Below are 21536 nucleotides of genomic sequence, written 5' to 3'. Positions count from 1 at the left end.
TTATACTATTAGAAGACTGACGATATTGTACCTAGTCATGGGTACAATGTACAAGAGGCCTGGATTACTAAAGAAAAAACTAAAAACAAAAGTGCTGAAATTAAGAATTAGTCATTCCTGTGCTTAGAACCACTGAAACGTACAGTTAAACATGGTTAAAATAATATGTTTTACATTATGTGACTTTTAACACAATAGAAAACATCTTTAAAAAAGGAATGACTCATTCTATTATCCAATTATTAATTTATTTACTGTGTGCTTACTTGGTCCCAGAAACCATATTAGGTGCTGTGGATACAGGGGTGAATGAGATGTGATCCTCGCCTTCACAGGGCTCCTGGTCTAACAAAAGAGCTTGAGATGAGACAAATAATCACTTGCATAAATATAAAACTTGCATGTAACACGGGGAATAAGGTGGAAAACTGGGTTCCATGATAGAACATAACAGGCAGCCCTGATTTAGATGAAGAATGGGGCAACAGCCTCCTTGAGGAAATTACATTAAATGTGAAAGCAGGAAGATTGGAGACTTAGGCAGGTTAACAGCGGGGATAAGATCCCCCAGGAGGAACAGCAGTGCGAAAGTCCTCAGGCAGTAAAGCCCTGTCACAGGTGAGGAGGAACCCACGAAGGCTGGCTGGAATCAGAGGGAGGTGAGCAAGAAGACGACTGTCACAGAACCAGGATGGGAAGGAAGCAGCGGTCTGTCCAGGCAGGACTTTCCAGGGATTCTCCCTCCCTATCCTGGGTACTAAACGAAGCCATCTGAGAATTCCAGCAGGGAAGTAACATAACCAATTTGTGTCATAAAAGCATCACCCAACTCCCTCCATGGAGGTGGGACTGGAGAAAAGCAAAGAGGAACTTGGGAGACCAGCTAGCAGGCTGTGAGGGTAACGGCTCAGAACAGGGGGGTGGGGGTGGAAAGGAAGAGAAGGCATTTTCAAGGTCAATTTGGAGCTTTGGAGGTCATCGCGTATTCTATTTCACAACTCAAATGTACACATGTGGGGGAAAATGTCTTCTGGAAAGGCCAAAGCACAAAAAGTAGAGACTACTTTGCCAGAATCCCAGCTAGACTCATTAGCACCTATCCAATACTAACCCACACCCTACAAAACACTTCAAGCTGCTTCTGAAAGCCCTGAAAGTTTTCTGTAGAACTAACACTTGAACCCAAATTATCCCTAAGCTTCTTGCAAGGTTTTTTTTCTTACCAGCAAGTTTTCAGAGTGTCAAAGAAAGCCTGACAGTGAAGTAGAAACAAAAAGTTCACTGTGATGAATACAGGTAATCCTTGATGTCCTCACTTCAACCCAACTGCAAACTAGCTCAATCTTGGAACATTTTTTCTTTCTGATACAGGAACCATTCTGGGAGAAGAACACCCTGTTTATCATACGCTCTATTAAAGGCTTTAGTTAAACACACACACATACACACACACATCGAGAGAAAAATGTGCAAAGCATTCCAGATTATTCATGGGCATCTGTCTCTTTACACTGCACTCCAGAGACTAAAGTGGAGCATACAGACTGTGATGGATATCATGCAGTTTACAGAGTAAATGAATGACTTTCATTATAATAGGAAAACAACTGCACATTATACATGCATTTCCTCTCCTCTTAAAATAAATCCCTGCTACCCACATGGTAAACACACGTCAAACCTACAGATAAACTTCGTGTATACGCCTCACTGTTCATCTAACACATGAAATCATACAATCTAAGGCAAGACACCTATTCAACACCCCCAGAATATAATCGAAGCCAAAACCAAAGATGAATATGACCATCAATAATTATGCATTCTACAACACAAGCTCTTCAGTAGTATTCTCCCCTTTTTCATTTATACTGTGAAAACCAGTTTTGTACTTAAAAATGGGAAATCAGGGCTTCTCTGATGGCTCAGTGGTGAAGAGTCTGCCTGCCAATGCAGGAGTCATGGGTTCGATCCCTGGTCCTGGGAGAACCCACATGCCACGAAGCAACTAAGCCCATGCCCCATAACTATTGAGCCTGTGCTCTAGAGCCTGGGAGTTGTAACTACTAATGCCCGTGTGCCCTAGAGCCCGTGCTTTGCAACAAGTCACCGCAATGAGAAGCCCACACGCTGCAACCAGAGAGTAGCCCCTGCTCACTGCAACTGGAGAAAAGCCCATGCAGCAGTGAAGACCCAGCACAGCCAAAATAAATAAATATTTTTTAAATGTAAAATGAAATTTTCAAAAATATGCAATCACTATGTTGTGTAACAGGAACTAACACAGTGATGTTGTAACCTGCACCTCAAAACAAACAATCTCATAGGAAAAGAGATCCAATCTGTGGCTATGGGAAGTGGGGTGGCTGGGGGAAGATGATCCAAAAGTACAAACTTCCAGTTATAAGATAAGTGACTACTAGGGATGGAAAGTATCACATGATAAATATAATTTATACTGCTATATGTTATACATGAAAGTTAAGATGATGAATTCTAGGAGTTCTTAGCATAAGAAAAAGTTTTTTTCTATTTCTTTCATTTTCTATAAGATGATAGGTGGTCATTAACTTATTGTGGTAATCATTTTATGATGTATGCAAGTCAAATCATTATACCATACACCCTATACAACACCATGTGTACATTCTATCTCAATAAAACTAGAAGAAAAAAAAACTAAAGACAAAAATTTTTAAGTGTTTTTAAAATATAAAATAAAATGATATTGTTTAACCTCAAGGAATGGTGTCATCATTTCTATCTTTATTGCTGTTAAGGCCTTTGGCATCTTTGAAGTTGTAATGACATGTTACAACACATCATACATACACAACTGCCTGCCAGCATCTCCAATGCTCCTGATCTTCTTTGGCATCTTGCGTGATAAGACTCAGCTCTTTGAAGAAGCCTTCCCTGACCCTTTATGGTAGAGTGGACCCCCTATCCACTGACCTCTCTGCCCACTGTCCTGTGTACACATTCTTCTCTAGATTTACAGGTGCCTCAACAGACTTTCAGAGAAGGCAATGGCACCCCACTCCAGTACTCTTGCCTGGAAAATCCCATGGACAGAGGAGCCTGGTAGGCTGCAGTCCATGGGGTCACTAAGAGTCGGACACGACTGAGTGCCTTCACTTTCACTTTTCACTTTCATGCCTTGGAGAAGGAAATGGCAACCCACTCCAGTGTTCTTGCCTGGAGAATCCCAGGGATGGGGGAGCCTGGTGGGCTGCCGTCTATGGGGTTGCAGAGAGTCAGACACGACTGAAGTGACTTAGCAGCAGCAGTAGCAACAGACTTTATTTTCTTAGGCTCCAAAATCACTGCAGATGGTGACTGCAGCCATGAAATTAAAAGACGCTTGCTCCTTGGAAGAAGAGCTATGACCAACCTAGACAGCATATTAAAAAGCAGAGACATTACTTGGCCAACAAAGGTCCATATAGTCAAGGCTATGATTTTTCCAGAGAGCTGGACCATAAAGAAAGCTGAGCACAGAAGAATTGATGCTTTCAAACTGTGGCATTAGAGACGACTCTTCAGAGTCCCTTGGATGGCAAGGAGATCAAACCAGTCAATCCTAAAGGAAATCAGCCCTGAATATTCATTGGAAGGACTGATGCTGAAGCTGAAACTCCAATACTTTGGCCACCTGATGTGAAGAACCAGCTCATTAGAAATGACCCTGATGCTAGGAAGGATTGAAGGCAGGAGGAAAAGGGGACGACAGAGGACAAGATGGTTGGATGGCATCACCAACTCAATGGACATGAGTTTGACAGTCTCCGGGAGATGGTGAAGGACAGGGGAGCCTGGCGTGCTAGAGTCCGTGGGGTCGCCAAGAGTTGGATACGACTGAGCGAATGAACAGCAATTCTTCAGACCAGGGCCTTCCAGGACATAACACAGAACCTTTCACAGGAAAGGTTGTCAAATACTTGTGGAATGACTTGAATGAATAAACAGACTGGATCCACCCAACCTCTGTAACTTTTAATTTTTTCCACCTGCACTCTCCTAAATGTTAATAACTCTCAAATCAATGACATTTCAGACAACTTCCCATTCCAACCACTCCCTCCCCAACCGCTATTTCTTTCTGTTTCCTGACAGGTGATTTCTGGTTTGAAGTACTACACTGCTTACGGCGTGTTTATGAAAACTAGTTTGAGGAACAAGTGACAATATTGCTTGCTGTTCAGGTTTGCACACACGGTTTTATAAACAACCGGTTTGAATAGATTAGAAAAGGCCTTGACTCCCTAAATTCACATTTCATAGGAACAAAAAAAAGCACCTGATAGCATGTCACCCTAGTACTATTGACATTCACATCAGACATCATTTTTATCAAGAGCTCCCTTCATCAGGAAAAAAAAAAAAAAAAAGGATGCCCTTGGAAAGGGCAGAGAGTGCATGAGCTAAATTCCTCACTCCAGAATAAATTATTTAGCACCACTTAAACCCTGAAAGCTTTGAGCCATCTATTTTGTGGTTTATGGCACTCTCCTTTAAGTTTACAATTTCCCGACTGTGATGCAACAATGTAATTGCACAGTGCAAAATCAATACAATTGAATTTTACTGTTGGAACTGACATTATGTAGCGAACTAAAAGATTTTATTCTTCCCCTGATGTGAGACAATTGTAAAACTTGCTTTTACAAAGAGGCACTTAGAAAACACTCCAGAATTTAGGAATAAATTTTTCCTCCTGGACTTACTGCAAAGCAATGGCCCCATGTCCTCAATAGGAGCCCTGGGGCCTCTTACGTCCCGCCCACTCAGCTTTGACTTCGTGGTCAAGCGCCTAGGTTTGGAAGAGATCAACCAGCCAAGGCAAGGCGCTGTAGAGGCAGTAACAGGACACAGCCAGTTGGCTGCTGAAACAGGTTTTGTCACTAGTTTAGGGTTTTTATCGGGAACGTCGATCACCTTTCTCGCTCTAAATTGTATCACTAGTACAACTATGGGTAGGAAGGTTTGGTACCGGAGTCAGTGTTGTCAGTGTTATTTAACTGCAATGACCTGGAACCAGTCGCTTTTGTTGGGTTGGTAAGAGCTGCTGTTGTTCAAAACACACCAGCAGACGATCTGTAAGTTGCAACCCACTGGAAAACGCAAGAAGGCGGAAGGACAGATAATACGTTTAGACTAGAGCGAACACGGATCAGCTACTCGGCCCAAGGTCCACTGCAGTTGACAGACAGCCTGAAGACGCAGAAGCAGAAGGGCGGGTCTCAAGCCTTAGATTCAACAAGCTTCCCGAGTGCCTTCAAAGCACCTGCACCTAACTCGCTTCCCTGCACCTGTCATTAGGAAGGCTTGTTTCTCTTCCCACTGCTCAGAGCAACCAACAGGGGGTAAAAAAATAAAAGGTTTTTTTTTAAAGCAGCAACCTAGTGCTAGACCAGAAGGGAGCGTTTGTCAGCCTATCAGCAGCCCCATTACTCAACAGACAACTAGGGTTCCCTCCATCCAGCCCTCAGTCCACCGCGCACCCCCCAAGGACAAGAGGTTAGATCCAGCAGCAGCCAAGGCCAGGCCTGGGCGGCAGCTCCAGGAAGCCCAGCCTCCCGGCGAAGCGGGAGATGCTCGGGCGCTGCCTCCTGCCTCGCTCGCTCGCTCGCGGTGCGGGTTCGGCCTGCGCCGGGGCGGGGAAGCCGAGCCTCCCGCCCGCTCAGCATCCCTAGTCCGCCCGCACCCGTGGCACCCACCTTGGGCGTGCGGATGTGCTCCATGGCAGGCCCGAGTCCGCAGGTCCCGGGCTGGCGCGGCCTCCGGCACCTGCGCGCTTCCACAGCGCGGCGGGAGGGGCGCGGGGAGGGGGCTTCGCGCCCGGGAGGGGGCGGGCCGCGGGCCTGGCCCCGCCCCCAGGTGCGGCGGCGCCCGCGCGAGGCCGGCGTGCGGGGCCCCGGGCGCCCGCGCGGCCCTAGAGCGCGCGGCTCTGCGCTTCGGCCACCTGCGCCCCCAGCCGTCGCCGCGCCCCTGGCCGGGCTGGGGTCGCGGGAGCCAGCGCCGCTGGCTTCCCCTGAAGAAGGCCAGCCGGCGCAGGACTGTGGGGGTCACTGTTCCCCGAGACACAATGGGGGCCTTGTGTCGGGTGTGGCCTCTTGGAGGACAGAAGGGGCCAGGCGCTGCTCCACACCGCCCATCGGCTTCCTTCCAGAGCGTCCCGGCATAGGTGGGACTTCAGGGTGGGCCTGGAAAAAAGGCTGCCGCGAGCACTCCAGATGCAGTGTGGCCTGGTGGGCTCTGACTGTTTCAGCACAGCCGGTAAGGCACTAGGGACGAGGCTGGAAATGTAGCAACGGTGTTTGCGCCCTAGAACGCGCTGTTAAGTCAGGCATCTCACATCAACCTGTGACTTCACTGTTGGAAGTGACGCTCTCCCCTGGCACTGAATTGGGTTCTCATTTGGCATCCTGACTTAGCTCTAAAGGACCTGAAAGACACAAAGCTTCCATTATATAAGGGCTTCCCAGGTGGCTCAGTGGTGAAGAATCCCGCTGCCGATGCAGGAGACACGGGCTGGATCACTGCATCAGGAAGATCCCCTGGAGAAGGAAATGGCAACCTATTTTAGTATTCTTGCCTGGAAAATGCCATGGACACGGGCACCCGGCAGGTTATATATAGTCCCCTAGGGTCTCAAAGAATCTGACAGGCCTGAGCACGTGCACACACACACACCCCACATCCATTACAAGGTATTAGTTTTTTCCATTTATGAATTTGGAAAAGTCAAAGAGAAGAAATTTGCCCCACTCCCGCCTTTTTTTTCTTGCAAACTTGTGTGTAAAGTTTCACCATAACTAATATTTCACAAAACTGTCCATAGTTCTTAGAATAATATCTATCCAATTTTTTTTTCTAGCTCATACTCATCTCCCTTTCTACCTGGCTTGTAAATTCTTTAGCTAGAGACATTGATTGATTATCTCTTTTTGTCCAGTACATCCTAGGCACATTGCATTGCAACCTTCCAAATAAATGTTTACTTAATCAGTACAGTATTGCACCTGTTTTTAAACTTCCGGGTCCCCTTCACATACCTTTTATCATTTCATCCTCCTCCCACTCTGGGAAGCAATTAGAACAAGTTCAGTAAACTGATGTTTGCATATGGCAAAACTGACCCAGGGTATAATTTCTTCCTTATTAGAAAAACAACAAGAGTAGTGTCGGGAGCTCTCTGGTTTCCCTTCAGCCTCTGACTTTGGGCTCCTCATTTATGAAATGAGAAAGTCACCAGCCTACATAATCTCAAAGGTAGCTTCCATCTCAGAATTCCATTAGTGCTAGGAATTCTATATCCATTCTGAGGGGATACATTCTGAAAGAGATAATAGTCTTGGAATTATGTGATTTCAGGGTTTTTCTGTGTCTTATAGTGACAAATTTTTGCATATAAGTCTTTTGGACCTTACATATTAGCACAGTTGTTTTAAAGCACCCAAAACACAAATTGGTGAGTAAAAAGATATAAATCTGAACACTATAAATAGCCTCAAGCTAAGAGAAATTTCCAGGTTGGCTCACAAAAACAGCTTCCATTCATCATCGCTATAAAATCAGCATTAGGTGAAAAATGAGTCAAAAATTCCATTCCATTTATTAGGATAAGTTAACATAGAATAGGCTAGAAATAAAAATAGGGAAAGAAACCTCAATAAATAAGTAAACATTTGGGTTTGATCTAATAGTTCCCTGAGGAATCCCCTTTGATTTGACCCCCAGCCCCAATCGCTATCCGGCTTATTGGATCACAAGCTGTGTTGACCCCAGTCAGCCACACTGCACTTTCTGATGCTTAAACTGCCTCCTACCCCCATGTTTCACTGATTCTCTGAACCACCAGCTGGTGGGGCAGAAGAAATTGAACAAAGCAGCAAGAGTTGGAGGGTAGTGGGGAGTGAGAGAAGAGACTACATCATTGAAATGGCTGACTATGTTGATCTGAGCTAGGGCAGAAAGTGAAACCAGCTATTCGTTTAGTTAAAAACACTGATATGAACCACTGATGGTCATGCACAAGGTACCATGGCAGAGGCTGGGAAATTGAAGGGAGACCCAGAGGAGGAAAATATGAAGTTCCACAGCAGTGACATGGATAACACGAAGGAGCTGAAAAGTAGACCGATAAGATGGCAACAGAGCATGTGGAAATGCCAAAAGTAGCCTCAGGGGAGATTGATCCACTTCCTACATTTGTCATATTAATTATACGGAAAATAATAAGTGAACTCAGGATCATATACTTAATTCCTCAAGTATGATACTGGTGTGTTTGTGGTGAACCACAGGCTGTTTGGATAGACGTTGCCCCTCTGTGTCTTCACAGAATAGAATCTCTCCAAGACCTCAACTGTACTGTGTGCTACCAAACTTCTCCTGGAGAACCTCTTCTTAAGAAGTTTTTATCACACAGATATTCTAGTTACAGATAATACTACTATTGGAATTTTTAAATCCAAACTTGATATTCACTGGGAACTTTCCGAAAATGCTGTGATCTTCAGCGACCCGAGGAGATTTGGAGACATATCAAACACTTGAAAGACGTTTTCCGGAATTCTTACATTTCTCCTGAGGCAGCTAAAACTTCTGATTTGGAGTGAAGCCAAGAGCTCTTTCCTCAGGAGGGTAGTATTGCTAATGATTACAGACTCAGGAAAATCCTATTCAGCACTAATAAGCCCCAGCTGTCCATGAGGATCTGAGTAGAGGAGGGCACCCATCTGTATAGAAGCCGAGTTTCAGCTTGAAGCAGGCTAGATACCCAGTAGGATCAAGTGAGAGCTACATTTGGGGTTCTGCAAAGAAATAGCATCCTCACTTCCAGGATTTTTATAAAGTCGTTGATGCCAAATACCAGTGTCTTCTTTGGCCTTGCTCTATGCCAGATGTAGAGAACAAGCGCTCTGTGGATTGCAGGCAGCTCTGCCCTTTTTCTAGGGACCAAAGGGGAACCTCTGGGCCAGCATGGAAGAGTGCTAACTCTGAACAGGCAAGGTTTTAAAATAGAATGTTAGGCCCAGAACCACCATGCTCTCTTGACATCAAGCCCTGATGCTAAGATATACTTTTCATTTTGATCCCATTTTCATCTATAATAAGTTTCCTTTAGATGGAGTTAGATACATGTGTGGGGCAGGTTGATAATCATCACAGGCTCCCTAATCTTCAGACTTTTGCAAGTATCCATGCACGGTTCAAATTTTTGTAAATTCAGTAGGTTCATCAGCTTCTATGAAAGTATTTGCAGTAATTGCAACAGAGCCCTGTGGGGACAGGATTCTTTCTGCCTGCCAACAATCTGGAAGCATCTGAGCCCCAGTTCCAGTCCACTCAAGACTTCCCTGACACATTTTGATTAGTGAAACAGAACATTAGAAACATTAGAGATCAAAAATAAATAGAATTTTTAAATAAAATGTGGTGTGACTCTGTATGAAATACTATATGACCTTGAAAGTTTTTTCCCAAAGGATATTTAATGACGTAGAAAGATGCTCATAGCAAAATTTTAAGCCAAAAAGCCAGATACTAGACTGTATATAGAGTGTGATCTGAGTTGTTTTTCAAAACGAGTGTGTATAAGTGGATAACCCACAAGGAATACTGTGTGGCACACGGAACTCTGTCCAGTGTTATGTGCAGCCCGGATGGGAGGGGAGTTTGGGGAGAGTGGATACATGGATATGTATGGCTGAGGCCCTTTGCAGTCCACCTGAAACCATTACAACCTTGTTAATTGCCTATCCTACAATATAAAATAAAAAATTTAAAAGAAAGAATCTGAGACCCTAAATGACCATGTGGAGGAGACCTTCTTAACATCCTGAAGCACGTGAATCAGGAATTTTATGTACCAGATTTTAAAATCATCATTGTTTTTAATAGTCAAAAAAAAATCTTAAAAAAAAAAATGAGTGTGTGGGTATGTGTGAAAGTAATAAGAAAAAGTATAGGCATAACAATAAATCTGGGTGGTGGATTTTGGGTGATTATAATTTTGGTTTTTTATAATTTTTACAAATATTTACATTATATTTTAATAATTGCAAAGAGCGTGTCCTTTAAAAGGTCATTTCAAATAAAAATAAGTAATAATCAATAAACATGTCATAGTGTCAAGAGTTAAAGCAAATTTTTTTGTGGAGAAAATTTTAGTTTACTTTTTTAAAAAAAACTACTGAAGAATTAAAAGACCTTTTAAGTGTATACTTCCTAAAATTTCAAGTCAAAGATAATCTTTCTGAAAAATAATCATTTTTCAAGCATAAAATTGGGCTTATTTTCCATGAGAAAACAATATCCCAAATGTGCATCAATAGCTGGAAAAAGAAAAGAGGAGGGCACTCCCTCTTGAGCCATCAGGATTTTGGCAATGATATTTTTACAACCAAAAAAAAAAACAAAAACCCAAAGATTTTTCTATGAAGTACAATCCAGCTTTGAGGAGGGTTCTGTGGTGCTTCAAAGCCAATGTTCTATAAAAATTACTTATCTTTAACTTTTAGTAAAAATCTGAGATGCGTCTTTGGTGTTTGGGTCATACATAATTAATAAAACCTTATCTTAATCCCCCTCTTTTTAAAATTTAGATGCAGATGCTAAATACTGACAAAATGCAGATGAACATAGACCTTGTAGCCAGGACAATTTGAGATTTTTAGTAAACAGATAAAGAGTTGTTCTTGGATTACATGAAGGTTTCTTGTGGAGATAATGAGTAATTTTGAATGCTGGCCCTGCAAGGAAAATTTTCCATCTCTTCTTTGGCAGGGAGAATATTTTTGTAAATAAAAATGGTGAACAAGATTAAAGCGAGATGGTGAACTAACAAGGATCTGACCTGGATCTAACTTGCTGAGCAGCACCTGTGTTTGCTTTCAGATTCGGCAGATATGATTGGCTGTCTTGCCATTGTAAAGATTTGCTTCAAGAGCTTGAACAGAGCAGACAGAGGAACCTGATCAGCTGTCCATAAAACCGATCACGTTTATTTTCAGTATTTTGTTCCTGACCACTTGGTCACTTTTCAGAGTCTGCGTGAATAATCAGCAACTTATGAATGAATGATAGTCCAGAAGTCATACTGTAAGAAGTTGTTAGGTGCTCAGATTTCACAAATGATGACATTTCTGGGTCGTTCCTCAGAAGGTTCTGCAAACAATGGTACTAATCATCCTACTACTTACACTGTATTGCAGTAGTCCCCAACCTTTTTGGCACCAGGGACCTGTTTTAGGGAAAACAATTTTTCCATGGACCAGTGTGTGGGGAAGAAGGCTTTGGGATGATTCAGGCGCATTACATTTAAGTAGTGAATAACATTTGGGTCAACATGAGTTGTGTTGTGCTGCACTTGGTCACTCAGTCGTGTCTGACTCTTTGCGATCCCATGGACTGCAGCCCGCCAGGCTCCTCTGTCCATGGGGATTCTCCAGGCAGGAATGCTGGAGTGGGTTGCCATGCCCTCCTCCAGGGGATCTTCCCAACTCAGGGATCGAACCCAGGTCTCCCACATTGCAGGCAGATTCTTTACCATCCGAGCCACCAGGGAAACCCTCAACATGAGTTAGGTATCCAGAAAAAGGAGTTCCTAACTGATCCATTGGAGAAGGCAATTGCAACCCACTCCAGTACTCTTGCCTGGAAGATCCCATGGACGGAGGAGCCTGGTAGGCTGCAGTCCGAGGGGTCGCTGAGTCGGACATGACTGACAACTTCACTTTCACTTTTCACTTTCATGCATTGGAGAAGGAAATGGCAACCCCCTCCAGTATTCTTGCCTGGAGAATCCCAGAGACGGGGGAGCCTGGTGGGCTGCCGTCTATGGAGTCGCACAGAGTTGGACATGACTGAAGTGACTTAGCAGCAGCAGCCCTTGATCCATAGAAGCTGTGTTTGCATTATCAGTTACAATACATACTAATTGAGGGGCTATTTCAAAAAACATAGGATTTAGGGAAAACAGTCTATTCACAATAGCTGATGGAGCTCTCCAATAAGCAGGGTTCTCAAATTCGAGAAGCTGATCCACATAAGAGCATCGGCCTCTAGGGCCAGACTGACTGGGCTTGAATTCAGGCTCTCACACTTATGCAAGGAATAAGCCTGGGAAGTGCTTAACTTCTCTGTGCCTCAGTTTCCTCACCTGTAAAATGGGAATTAATGCCTGGATTGTTATGAGGAATCTAGGCATAGTGAAGTCAAAGCAATTGGAATACTGCCTGTCACCTGTAAGCCCTCAAAAACCCCCTCATCCTGGGCCCAGGTCCTCCTTCAATTCACTTCTCATTTCTAACTCAAAATAGGCAGAAAGGAAAACACAACAGTTCTCACTAATAGGCACTAATGGTGTTTGGCGGGGGGGTGGGACAATTAATTCATAGTGCAAGTCTGACCCACAGACCATCTGTTATCCTTGATCTCTGGGCACTAAATACCCATGGAACACCCCACTCATTGTGGCATTCAAAAATGGTGTCCCTGAGGCTTCCCTGGTAAAGACTCAGTGGTGAAGAATCACCTGCCAATGCAAAAGTGATGGGTTCTATCCCTGACCCGGGAAGATCCCACACACTGCAGAGCAACTAAGCCTGTGGACCACAGTTACCCAGTCAGTGCTCTAGAGCCTGGAAGCTGCAACTCCTGAGCCCACGTGCTACAACTACTGAGAAAGCCCACTGTGCCCTGGAGCCGGGCTCAGCAACAAGAGAAGCCACTGCAATGAAAAGCCCAGGCACCACAACTGAAGACCCAGCACAGCCAAATATAAACAAAAATGGTGCCCCTCCCCAACAATATTTACAAATCCCCCCTCACTCCAAATGCCCACCTGAGTTAAGAATCACCGTAGATACTTACCACTTACTTTAATAGAAGTCAGTTGAAGTTTAAGGGGAAAATATGGAAAGGGTGGTAGATGAAATAGACAATGGTGACGTTAATGACTACTGTCTGTTGAGCCCTTACTATGTGCTAAAGCTCATAACAGGCCCATAAGGAGAAGAAGAAATGAAGATTTTAAACATTAAATGACTAAGCCGGGTCACAGAGGTGTCAAGGTGATATGGGAATTTGAATCCATGGTTCTTTTACACTGTATCTTATGCTCTTGCTTATCCACTAGGTAGCTTACTGCTTTAAGTCAGTTAAGCTAAGTCAACTGACCCTCAGAACAGCTCCGTCAGTTTGACCAAAGACCAGATTTTGTGCAACATTAACATACTCGTCTACACATCTATATGGTAGAACTTAAGCATGTTTTTGCTCATCCTGAGCCCTGGACTCTTGACTTAAAGGTCAGGTGGAGTTCAAACAGTTTGTAGAAAAATATAGATAGCAATACCTGTAAGAATTCCTATGAAATTCACAAAGATTGCAAGGAGACTAATTGAATTCTCAGTCTATAAAGTAAGAGGAGTGTAAGTCAGAAATCTCTGGGTCTTTCTAGCCTGTGGATATGACTTCCACTGGCTCATCTCTCCATTTGCCCAGACAGAAATTCCTGTCTCCAGTAATGTTCTCCCCAGGCATGTCTAGACATTCCTAAAGCCTTGCTGGATACACCCAGGAACACCTGTTCTCAAGCTCCACTCCAGCCTCTGTCTTATGAAAACCCCACCTGGGAGATACCTCTTTATTGCCATTGATACTGGAGCTGTCAGTTTGAAGATTAATACGCATGCCAAGGGATTCATTTCCTTGCACTTCCAAACTGACCATTTGGAAGGGCAGGGGCCTTGCTGGGTTTCCCACAGAGGTGGTCAGGATGCCTCTCTTCCCAGTTCCAGGTCACATTTTTCTGAATTGCAAAGCAACTCTGCTTGAGTCCAGAGTCCACAGAATTTCTCATAAACTCCTTTAGTTTGAGGCTCATCCATCTTTCCTTTGGGCTTCCCAGGTGGTGCAGTAGTAAAGAATCTGTCTGCCAATACAGGAGATGCATGTTCTATCCCTGGGTCAGGAAGATCCACTGGAGGAGGAAATGGCAACCTGCTCCAGTATTCTTGCCGGGAGAATCCCATGGACAGAGGAGCCTGGTGGGCTACAGTCCATAGGGTCACAAAGAGTCAGACATGGCTGAGCGACTGAGCATGCATGCATGCATCTTTCCACTGGTACTCAAACCTGGCTGATGAAATAATATGTCAGTCATGATTTCTGCTGTCCTTGCCCCTAAAGAAAATAAAAGCAAAACCCCTTATTTTGGTGGCTAACTTTATGTGTCTGCTGACCAGGCTGTTATCCAGTTGTGGGGTCAAACAGCAGTCTACTTGTTGCCGAGAAGGCAACTTTTTTTTTTTTAGCTGTGATTAACATTTAATTCAGTAGACTTTGAGAAAAGCAGATTACCTTCCATAATGTGGGTGGGCTCCATCCAGTTAATTGAAATCCTTAAGAGGAAAGACTAAGGTCCCTGAAGAGCAAAAAGTTCTGTCTCCAGGCTGCCTTTGAACTCAAGACTGCAACGACTCCTGCTGGAATTTACAGCCTGCTGGCCTGCCCTGAAGATTCTGGACTCCTAACTCCACAATCACATGAGCCAATTCCTCAAAATAAATCTAGACCTAAATACAGAGATACCATAGATATAGATATGAAATTGATATAAGGAGTACATATAGGATGATAGGATATCTTCATAGGATAATAGAGTAGAGGATAATAGAACATATACCAGATATTAGGATTACAAAAGTAACATATAACTATGTGTGTGTATATATGTACATATCCTGTGATATCCTCTGTACATTAACTATATATGTATGATATATCTTCTATACATTTATTATATATATCTCCTATTGATTCTGTTTCTCTGAAGAACCATGACTAATATACTTATCCTCTTACAGAGGATCCAAAGGTACTCAACCACAGCAACTCAAAAGATGCTCAGAGACTGCACCTGCTTGCAAGGTCAGAAAATCAGACATTGATCAATGACCACCCTGAGGTCCTCTGAAGCACTGTTTTATGTCACAGGTAATGATTTGTAGGAGATTGAAGGTGAGTTAGGGGCTCAGTCTTGGTTTCTCTCACCCAGGGCAAGAATTGCTAAGGGGATCCCCCGCACTGGCCTTGCACCGTGTTGTTCTTCCCCACCCAGTGGGCATGGTGTAACGGCTTCTTCAAGAACCTTCCTAGCTCTGCGATTTGTACTTCCACCACTACTATAATTAGCTAACCTTTATTTCCTCTTTCACCCAGATGTCAGCTGGGATATGCTCACTCTCTGAGATCAAATTAGCTGGAACCCGCAGTCCAGGCCCCATGCAAGCCCACATTTCTGCAGATTTTTTTAAATTAAATTTAGTTATATTTTTATTGAAGGATAATTCCTTTACAGAATTTTGTTGTTTTCTGTCAAACCTCAATATGGATCAGCCATCAGTTCAGTTCAGTTCAGTCACTCAGTCGTGTCCAACTCTTTGTGACCTCATGAATCGCAGCACGCCAGGCATCCCTGTCCATCAGCCACAGGTACACATATATCCCCTTCCTTTTGAACCTCCCTCCCATCTTCCTCCCCAATCCACCCCTCTAGGTTTATACAGAGCCCCTGTTTGAGTTTCCTGAGCAGTACAGCAAATTCCCATTGGCTCTCGATTTTATATATGGTGATGTAAGTTTCCATGTTACTCTCTGAGTACATCTCACCCTCTCCTCCCCTCTCCCCATGTCCATAAGTCTATTCTCTATGTCTGTTTCTCCATTGCTGTTTTGTAAATAAATTTTTCAGTACCATTTTTCTAGATTCCATATATATGCATTAGAATACAATATTTATGTTTCTTTTTCTAACTCACTTCACTCTGTATAAAAGGTTCTAGGTTCATCCACCCCATTAGAACTGACTCAAATGCATTCCTTTTTATGGCTGAGTAATATTCCATCGTGTATATGTACCACAACTTCTTTATCCATTCATCTGTCAATGGACATCTAGGTTGCTTCCATGTTCTAGCTATTGTAAATAGTGCTGCAATGAACAGTGGGATACATGTGTCTTTTTCAATTTTTCTGCAGATTTTTACATGAGGAGGAAAGTCAGTGTGGGCTTTAGGGTCCTATTGCCTCTCTATCATGGCTTGTCATCTTAGACTTGTAACTCAGTTTTTCCTCTATTTCTTCATAAAACATCTCAGATCAAATATTTGAGATGATATATAATAATACTAAGGATATATTTTTTTTAATTTTTAGGGTTGCTTTTGGCACATCACCCAGCACAGTACTACCAATCTGAAAAAACATATCAATGCAGTGAATAATATTTGAGACATGAATTATTCATATTCATACTTGAGATATGAATTATTTCCTTACATTTCCTTTTACCATTATCTTTCCTCCCACTACTCAAGTTCCCTTCAGAGGAGGTCAGATAAAAATTAGACCCCAAAAGCCCTTGAGTAGCAGTGACTTAAGCTGAGAGCCACAATACCTGGAAAAAAAATGATTTCTCAATTCCAAAAACTGAGCTTTAATTATCAACATCCAAAGCCCGAGGGAGAAAAACATAAAGTTTACCCTCAAACAATATATGGCGAAGAGAAAGATGAAGAGTCCCTATTCAGCCACACAAGAGGAGGATGAAAGACTTTTCCTGCCATGGGAAAGAACTTCAAAGGGGAGCGAAGAGGCGGAGGGTGAGTCTGTAAGGGTTTGGTGTTTCGCCTCCCACCGAGGCTGAGTCCACGTGGTGAAAACAACGGGAAGTCCAAGATGGGTTGAGAGAACCCAAGGAGGGAAAGAACTAGCTTTTCCCTCTCAAAGCAAAGCCTGGGAAGCCTGCGAGTCTCTTAGAGGAAGTAGCACCAGCAAAATCTGAGAGACGCCCAGACAGTTGGCCCAAGAACAGCCTCGGGGGCCGCCGGGGTTTCATGGGAACAGAAGCAGAGGACTACGACAGCCCCCGAGAGCGGGGTGAGGATGACACCCAGGTCAGGGGACCTGAAAGGAGTCTGGGATCTCCACCCCAGTGAGCAGGACCCAGAGGGGCCTGCATGGAACAGATCATCAGGAGGGTTATTGGGAGAACAGTGGTCCCTTGAGTGCAAGCAGGTACATCCAGAGGCTGATGGGAGAGGGTGCAGCTCAGCAGCATTTCAGAGACGGACACAGGCTGACTGAGGACCCAGCATCCTCTTCTCCTGACCTGGATGATTGTTAAAGTCTGTTCATTCTGGAACTCAGGTCATTGCCTGGGCAGAAAGGAGGAAAAGAGTTGAGGAAGCATAGGCTATGAGTGAGGGCAAAATCTCAAGTGGCACTAGTGGTGAAGAACCCGCCTGCCAATGCAGGAGACATAAGAGACGTGGGCTTGATTCCTGGGTCGGGAAGATCACCTGGAGGAGGGCACGACAACCCCCACTCTAGTATTCTCACCTGGGAAATCCCATGGACAGAGGAATCTGGTGGACTACAGTCCATAGCATTGCAAAGAGTTGGACATGACTGAAGCAACTTAGTATGCAGGAAATGATGGAATTGATCACCACCATCTACGGAGTTCTACCCTAACTGAGCTAACCCTGAATCAGATTATTTTTGTTACTGTTCATTAAAAAAAAAAGGACACACAAAATTTAGTTCTTATAGGGAAATGATGTTTCAATTTTGCATACCTGTGCAATATATAGGGAAGGTTTATAAAATTTTTACTTAAAACTTCAGGCATTCCTGCTGTTGAAGTGCCAGTGCATTCACCCCAGGGGTTCTCACTGGTCCTTCAACCAGCCTTGCTTCTTACGTCTGGTTTTCTCGCTTACATTCACTTCTGTACTCCTTTCCACCCAGTTTGCCTTGGGAACTCCAAGTTCTGCTTCTGCAGGGCGCAGAGCAAGTCAACACCAACCCCTACTCTCACCACACAAAAATCAGTGAAGTCTAGGACAACACAAAGATTCTTCCTATGGAACAAAATCCATCCCTAGAAGTCACTTCGGTGATGAATGGCATCTTCCTCCTTTACAACTATGTTGGACACGACTGAAGCAGCTTAGCATGCATGCAGGGAGAAACGCTGGGCTGGATGAAGCACAAGCTGGACTCAAGATTGCCAGGAGAAATGTCAATAACCTCAGGTATGCAGGTGACACCACCCTTATGGCAGAAAGTGAAGAGGAACTAAAAAGCCTCTTGTTGAAAGTGAAAGAGGAGAGTAAAAATGTTGGCTTAAAGCTCAACATTCAGAAAACTAAGATCATGGCATCTGGTCTCATCACTTCATCGCAAATAGATGGGAAAACAATGGAAACAGTGACAGACTTTATTTTGGGGGGCTCCAAAATCACTGCAGATGGTGACTGCAGCCATGAAATTAAAAGACGCTTACTCCTTAGAAGAAAAGTTATGACCAACCTAGACAGCATATTAAAAAGCAGAGACATTACTTTTCCAACAAAGGTCAATCTAGTCGGAGCTATGATTTTTCCAGTAGTCATGTATGGATGTGAGAGTTGGACTATAAAGAAAGCTGAGCACCGAAGAATTGATGCTTTTGAACTGCAGTGTTGGACAAGACTCTTGAGAATCCCTTGGACAGCAAGGAGATCCAACCAGTCCATCCTAAAGGAAATCAACCCTGAATATTCATTGGAAGGACTGATGCTAAAACTCCAACACTTTGGCCACCTGATGTGAAGAACTGACTCTTGGAAAAGACCCTGATGCTGGGAAAGATTGAAGGCAGGAGGAGAAGGGGATGGCAGAGGATGAGATGGTTGGATGGCATCACTGACTCAATGGACATGAGTTTGAGTAAACTCCGGGAGTTGGTGATGGACAGGGAGGCCTGGCGTGCTGCAGTCCACAGGGTCACAAAGAGTCGGACATGACTGAGTGACTGAACTGAACTGATGCACCAGTAATGTGCTAGTTGCCTTTTGTACCTCACCTCACAATAATTCAAACAAGAAAGCTGAAGGAGGTTCAGAAGGAAAATAGAAAGAGACATAGGTCAGAAATTGGCGTGGGCAATATTCAGACCCTGCCTCCCTATTCTGAAATCCTGCATTGTTAGCCATTTTACTGCAAATATTCCTAGTCTTTGCTTAGGTACTTGGTTAACATCCTTGAGGTTGAAGTCTTGATCACGCCATTTCTTCCAAAGCCTTGGCTTCCATCCAGCCTGCTTAGCCTGATTTACTGGTTAACAAAACAGCTGACGGCTGTGGACTGTGTCTCCAATCAGAAAGTGCATTGTTTGCCTTCTCACTTTGGCAACTTGCTCAGTGGTACAGTCAGCCTCACTGCCTCTGAGGCCTGGGGGAGTCTTTTAATTCCCCTCTGATGAGAAAAGTCATTTCCTGCTCTGAGTTTCAACTGAAATTTGATAGTGAATATTTCCTGTACATCTCTCTGGGAGTAGTAGCTAATGGGTGGTATTATTGTTTAATCTTTTTATGTCGCCCCCTGTGGACTACCAGCATCAGCCAGAGCAGTGTTCCTGTAGCCTCCCTGGAGGAAGATGACTCCACAAGAGAGTGGGTTTACGCTGGGAACCACAAAATAGAGGCGGGAAGAGAGTTGCGTAAATGTACGGAATCTCACAAAATACTTTGCCCCAGGCTGAAAAAATTGTATGTTCAGAAATGCCTAACAACTCCTGAAAAGTAGACTCTTCAAATAAGGAAATGGCAACCCGCTCCAGTACTCTTGCCTGGAAAATCCCATGGATGGAGGAGCCTGTTGGGCAACAAGCCCATGGGGTCACAAAGAGTCGGACACGACTGACTGACTTCACTTCCTCTTCCAAGAAGACAGAAGAATAGAACACGTTGCCTTTAACCTTGGCGATCCAATGATCATTACGAATTTCATCTATTTCAAGATCATTTCACTCTGAAAAATTAAGTTTTGAGTTTTTGAAAACAATCTTAGTTAGAAAAAAAAAAATCCTTCATGAGTTAATACACGGTGCTGTGATAACAGTCAAGTAGATTAAGCTCAAACCCAACTTGATTAATTTCTCTGTTTTAAAAACTCTATCAGTTCAAAAGAACAGCGTGTATACTATCTATGGTGAAACAGATCACCAGCCCAGGTGGGATGCATGAGACAAGTGCTCTGGCCTGGTGCACTGGGAAGACCCAGAGGAGTCGGGTGGAGAGGGAGGTGGGAGGGGGGATCAGGATGGGGAATACGTGTAAATCCATGGCTGATTCATATCAATGTATGACAAAACCCACTGAAATGATGTGAAGTAATTAGCCTCCAACTAATAAAAATAAATAAATAAATAAATAATAAAATAAAATAAAAAATAAAAACTCTATCAGAAAAAAAAAAAGAAAAGAAAAGAAGGGGGGAAAAGGAGAAAAAGGGAAAAAAAATAAAAAGAAAAAAAAGAAGAAAAAAAATAAAAACTCTATCAATTCTAACATAAAATAAAAATTAAATTTAAAAAACCCATATTTACCCCAGGTAGGCAAGCTTTTTTAATAATCAAGAATGAATGTAATTCACCATAGTATTAGACTGAAAGAAAAAAAAAAACCCTCTCTTTTAAAAAAGCTAATTTTCTTTCTTTATTGGCTGTGTTGGGTCTTCATTGCTCTGCAGGCCTTCCTCTAGTTGCGGTGACTGGGGCCCACTCTCTAGTTTCAGTACACAGACTTCTCACTGTTGCAGCTTCTCTTGTTGCTGAGCGCCGGCTCCAGGACACGCAGGCTTCAGTAGTTGTGGCTCCCTGGCTGTAGAGCACAAGCTAAACAGTTGTGACCCACAGGCTTAGGTGCTCCTTGACGCGTGGGATCTTCCCGGGTCATGGGTCAAACTTGTGTCTCCTGCATCGGCAGGCAGATTTAACCACTAAGGTACCCGAGAAGCCCTGAAAAAAACCTTTTAATATCGTCTCAACAGATACAGAAAAATCATTTGACAAAATCCAACATCCATTTCTGATTAAAAAAAAAAACTCTCAGCAAACTGGAAATGGAATGGAACTTATCCATTTGATAAAGGGCATCTACAAAAACTATAGCTAATGTCATACTCAGTGATGAAAGACTGAAAGTTTTCTCCCAAAGATCAGAAGCAAGTCAAGGATATAACTGTCCTTATTACAGTAAGCATGTCACAGTATAGACAAGGAGCAAATCATCACATTGATCCCGTTAAACTTATATATTAATTATATTTCAATAAACTGGAAAAAGTTTTAAATTAAAAATTTAAATTTAAAAGTTTTAAATTAAAAAATTTGAATAGGCACTTCAAAAAAGATATATGAACAGCAAATAAGCACATAAAATTTGCTCAAAATAACTAGTCAATACAGAAATGCAAATTAAGACATAGTAAGATACCACTGCACACCTATAAAGAGTCAGACATGACTGAGCAACTTCACTTACTTACTTCACAGCTATAAAAATGGCTAAAATTCCAAAGATTAACCATACCACATGTTGGCAAAGACGTTGAGCAACTAGAATTCTAACACACTGCTAATGGGAATGTAAAATGGTGCAAATGCTTTGGAAAACAGTGTGGTAATCTCTTAG

The 21536-nt window shown here is 43.2% G+C and overlaps 1 protein-coding gene across 1 annotated transcript in view; it reads right to left on the bottom strand.

Annotated features, from left to right (window-relative positions):
• Positions 1-5856, bottom strand: part of MTMR7 (myotubularin related protein 7) — a 96159-nt gene extending 90303 nt beyond the window's left edge. The window contains exon 1 of the mRNA XM_043454451.1: positions 5721-5856. Within this exon, the coding sequence (XP_043310386.1) occupies positions 5721-5744 (24 nt within the window). The 5' untranslated portion in view covers positions 5745-5856. The remainder of the gene's footprint in view (positions 1-5720) is intronic.
• Between the last annotated feature and the right edge of the window lie 15680 nt (positions 5857-21536).

Source organism: Cervus canadensis, chromosome 31, assembly GCF_019320065.1.
Source record: "Cervus canadensis isolate Bull #8, Minnesota chromosome 31, ASM1932006v1, whole genome shotgun sequence".
In the NCBI taxonomy this organism is placed as follows: domain Eukaryota; kingdom Metazoa; phylum Chordata; class Mammalia; order Artiodactyla; family Cervidae; genus Cervus; species Cervus canadensis.
The sequence above is the reverse complement of the archived record's forward strand: the minus strand, read 5'-3'. Positions and strand labels throughout refer to the sequence as shown.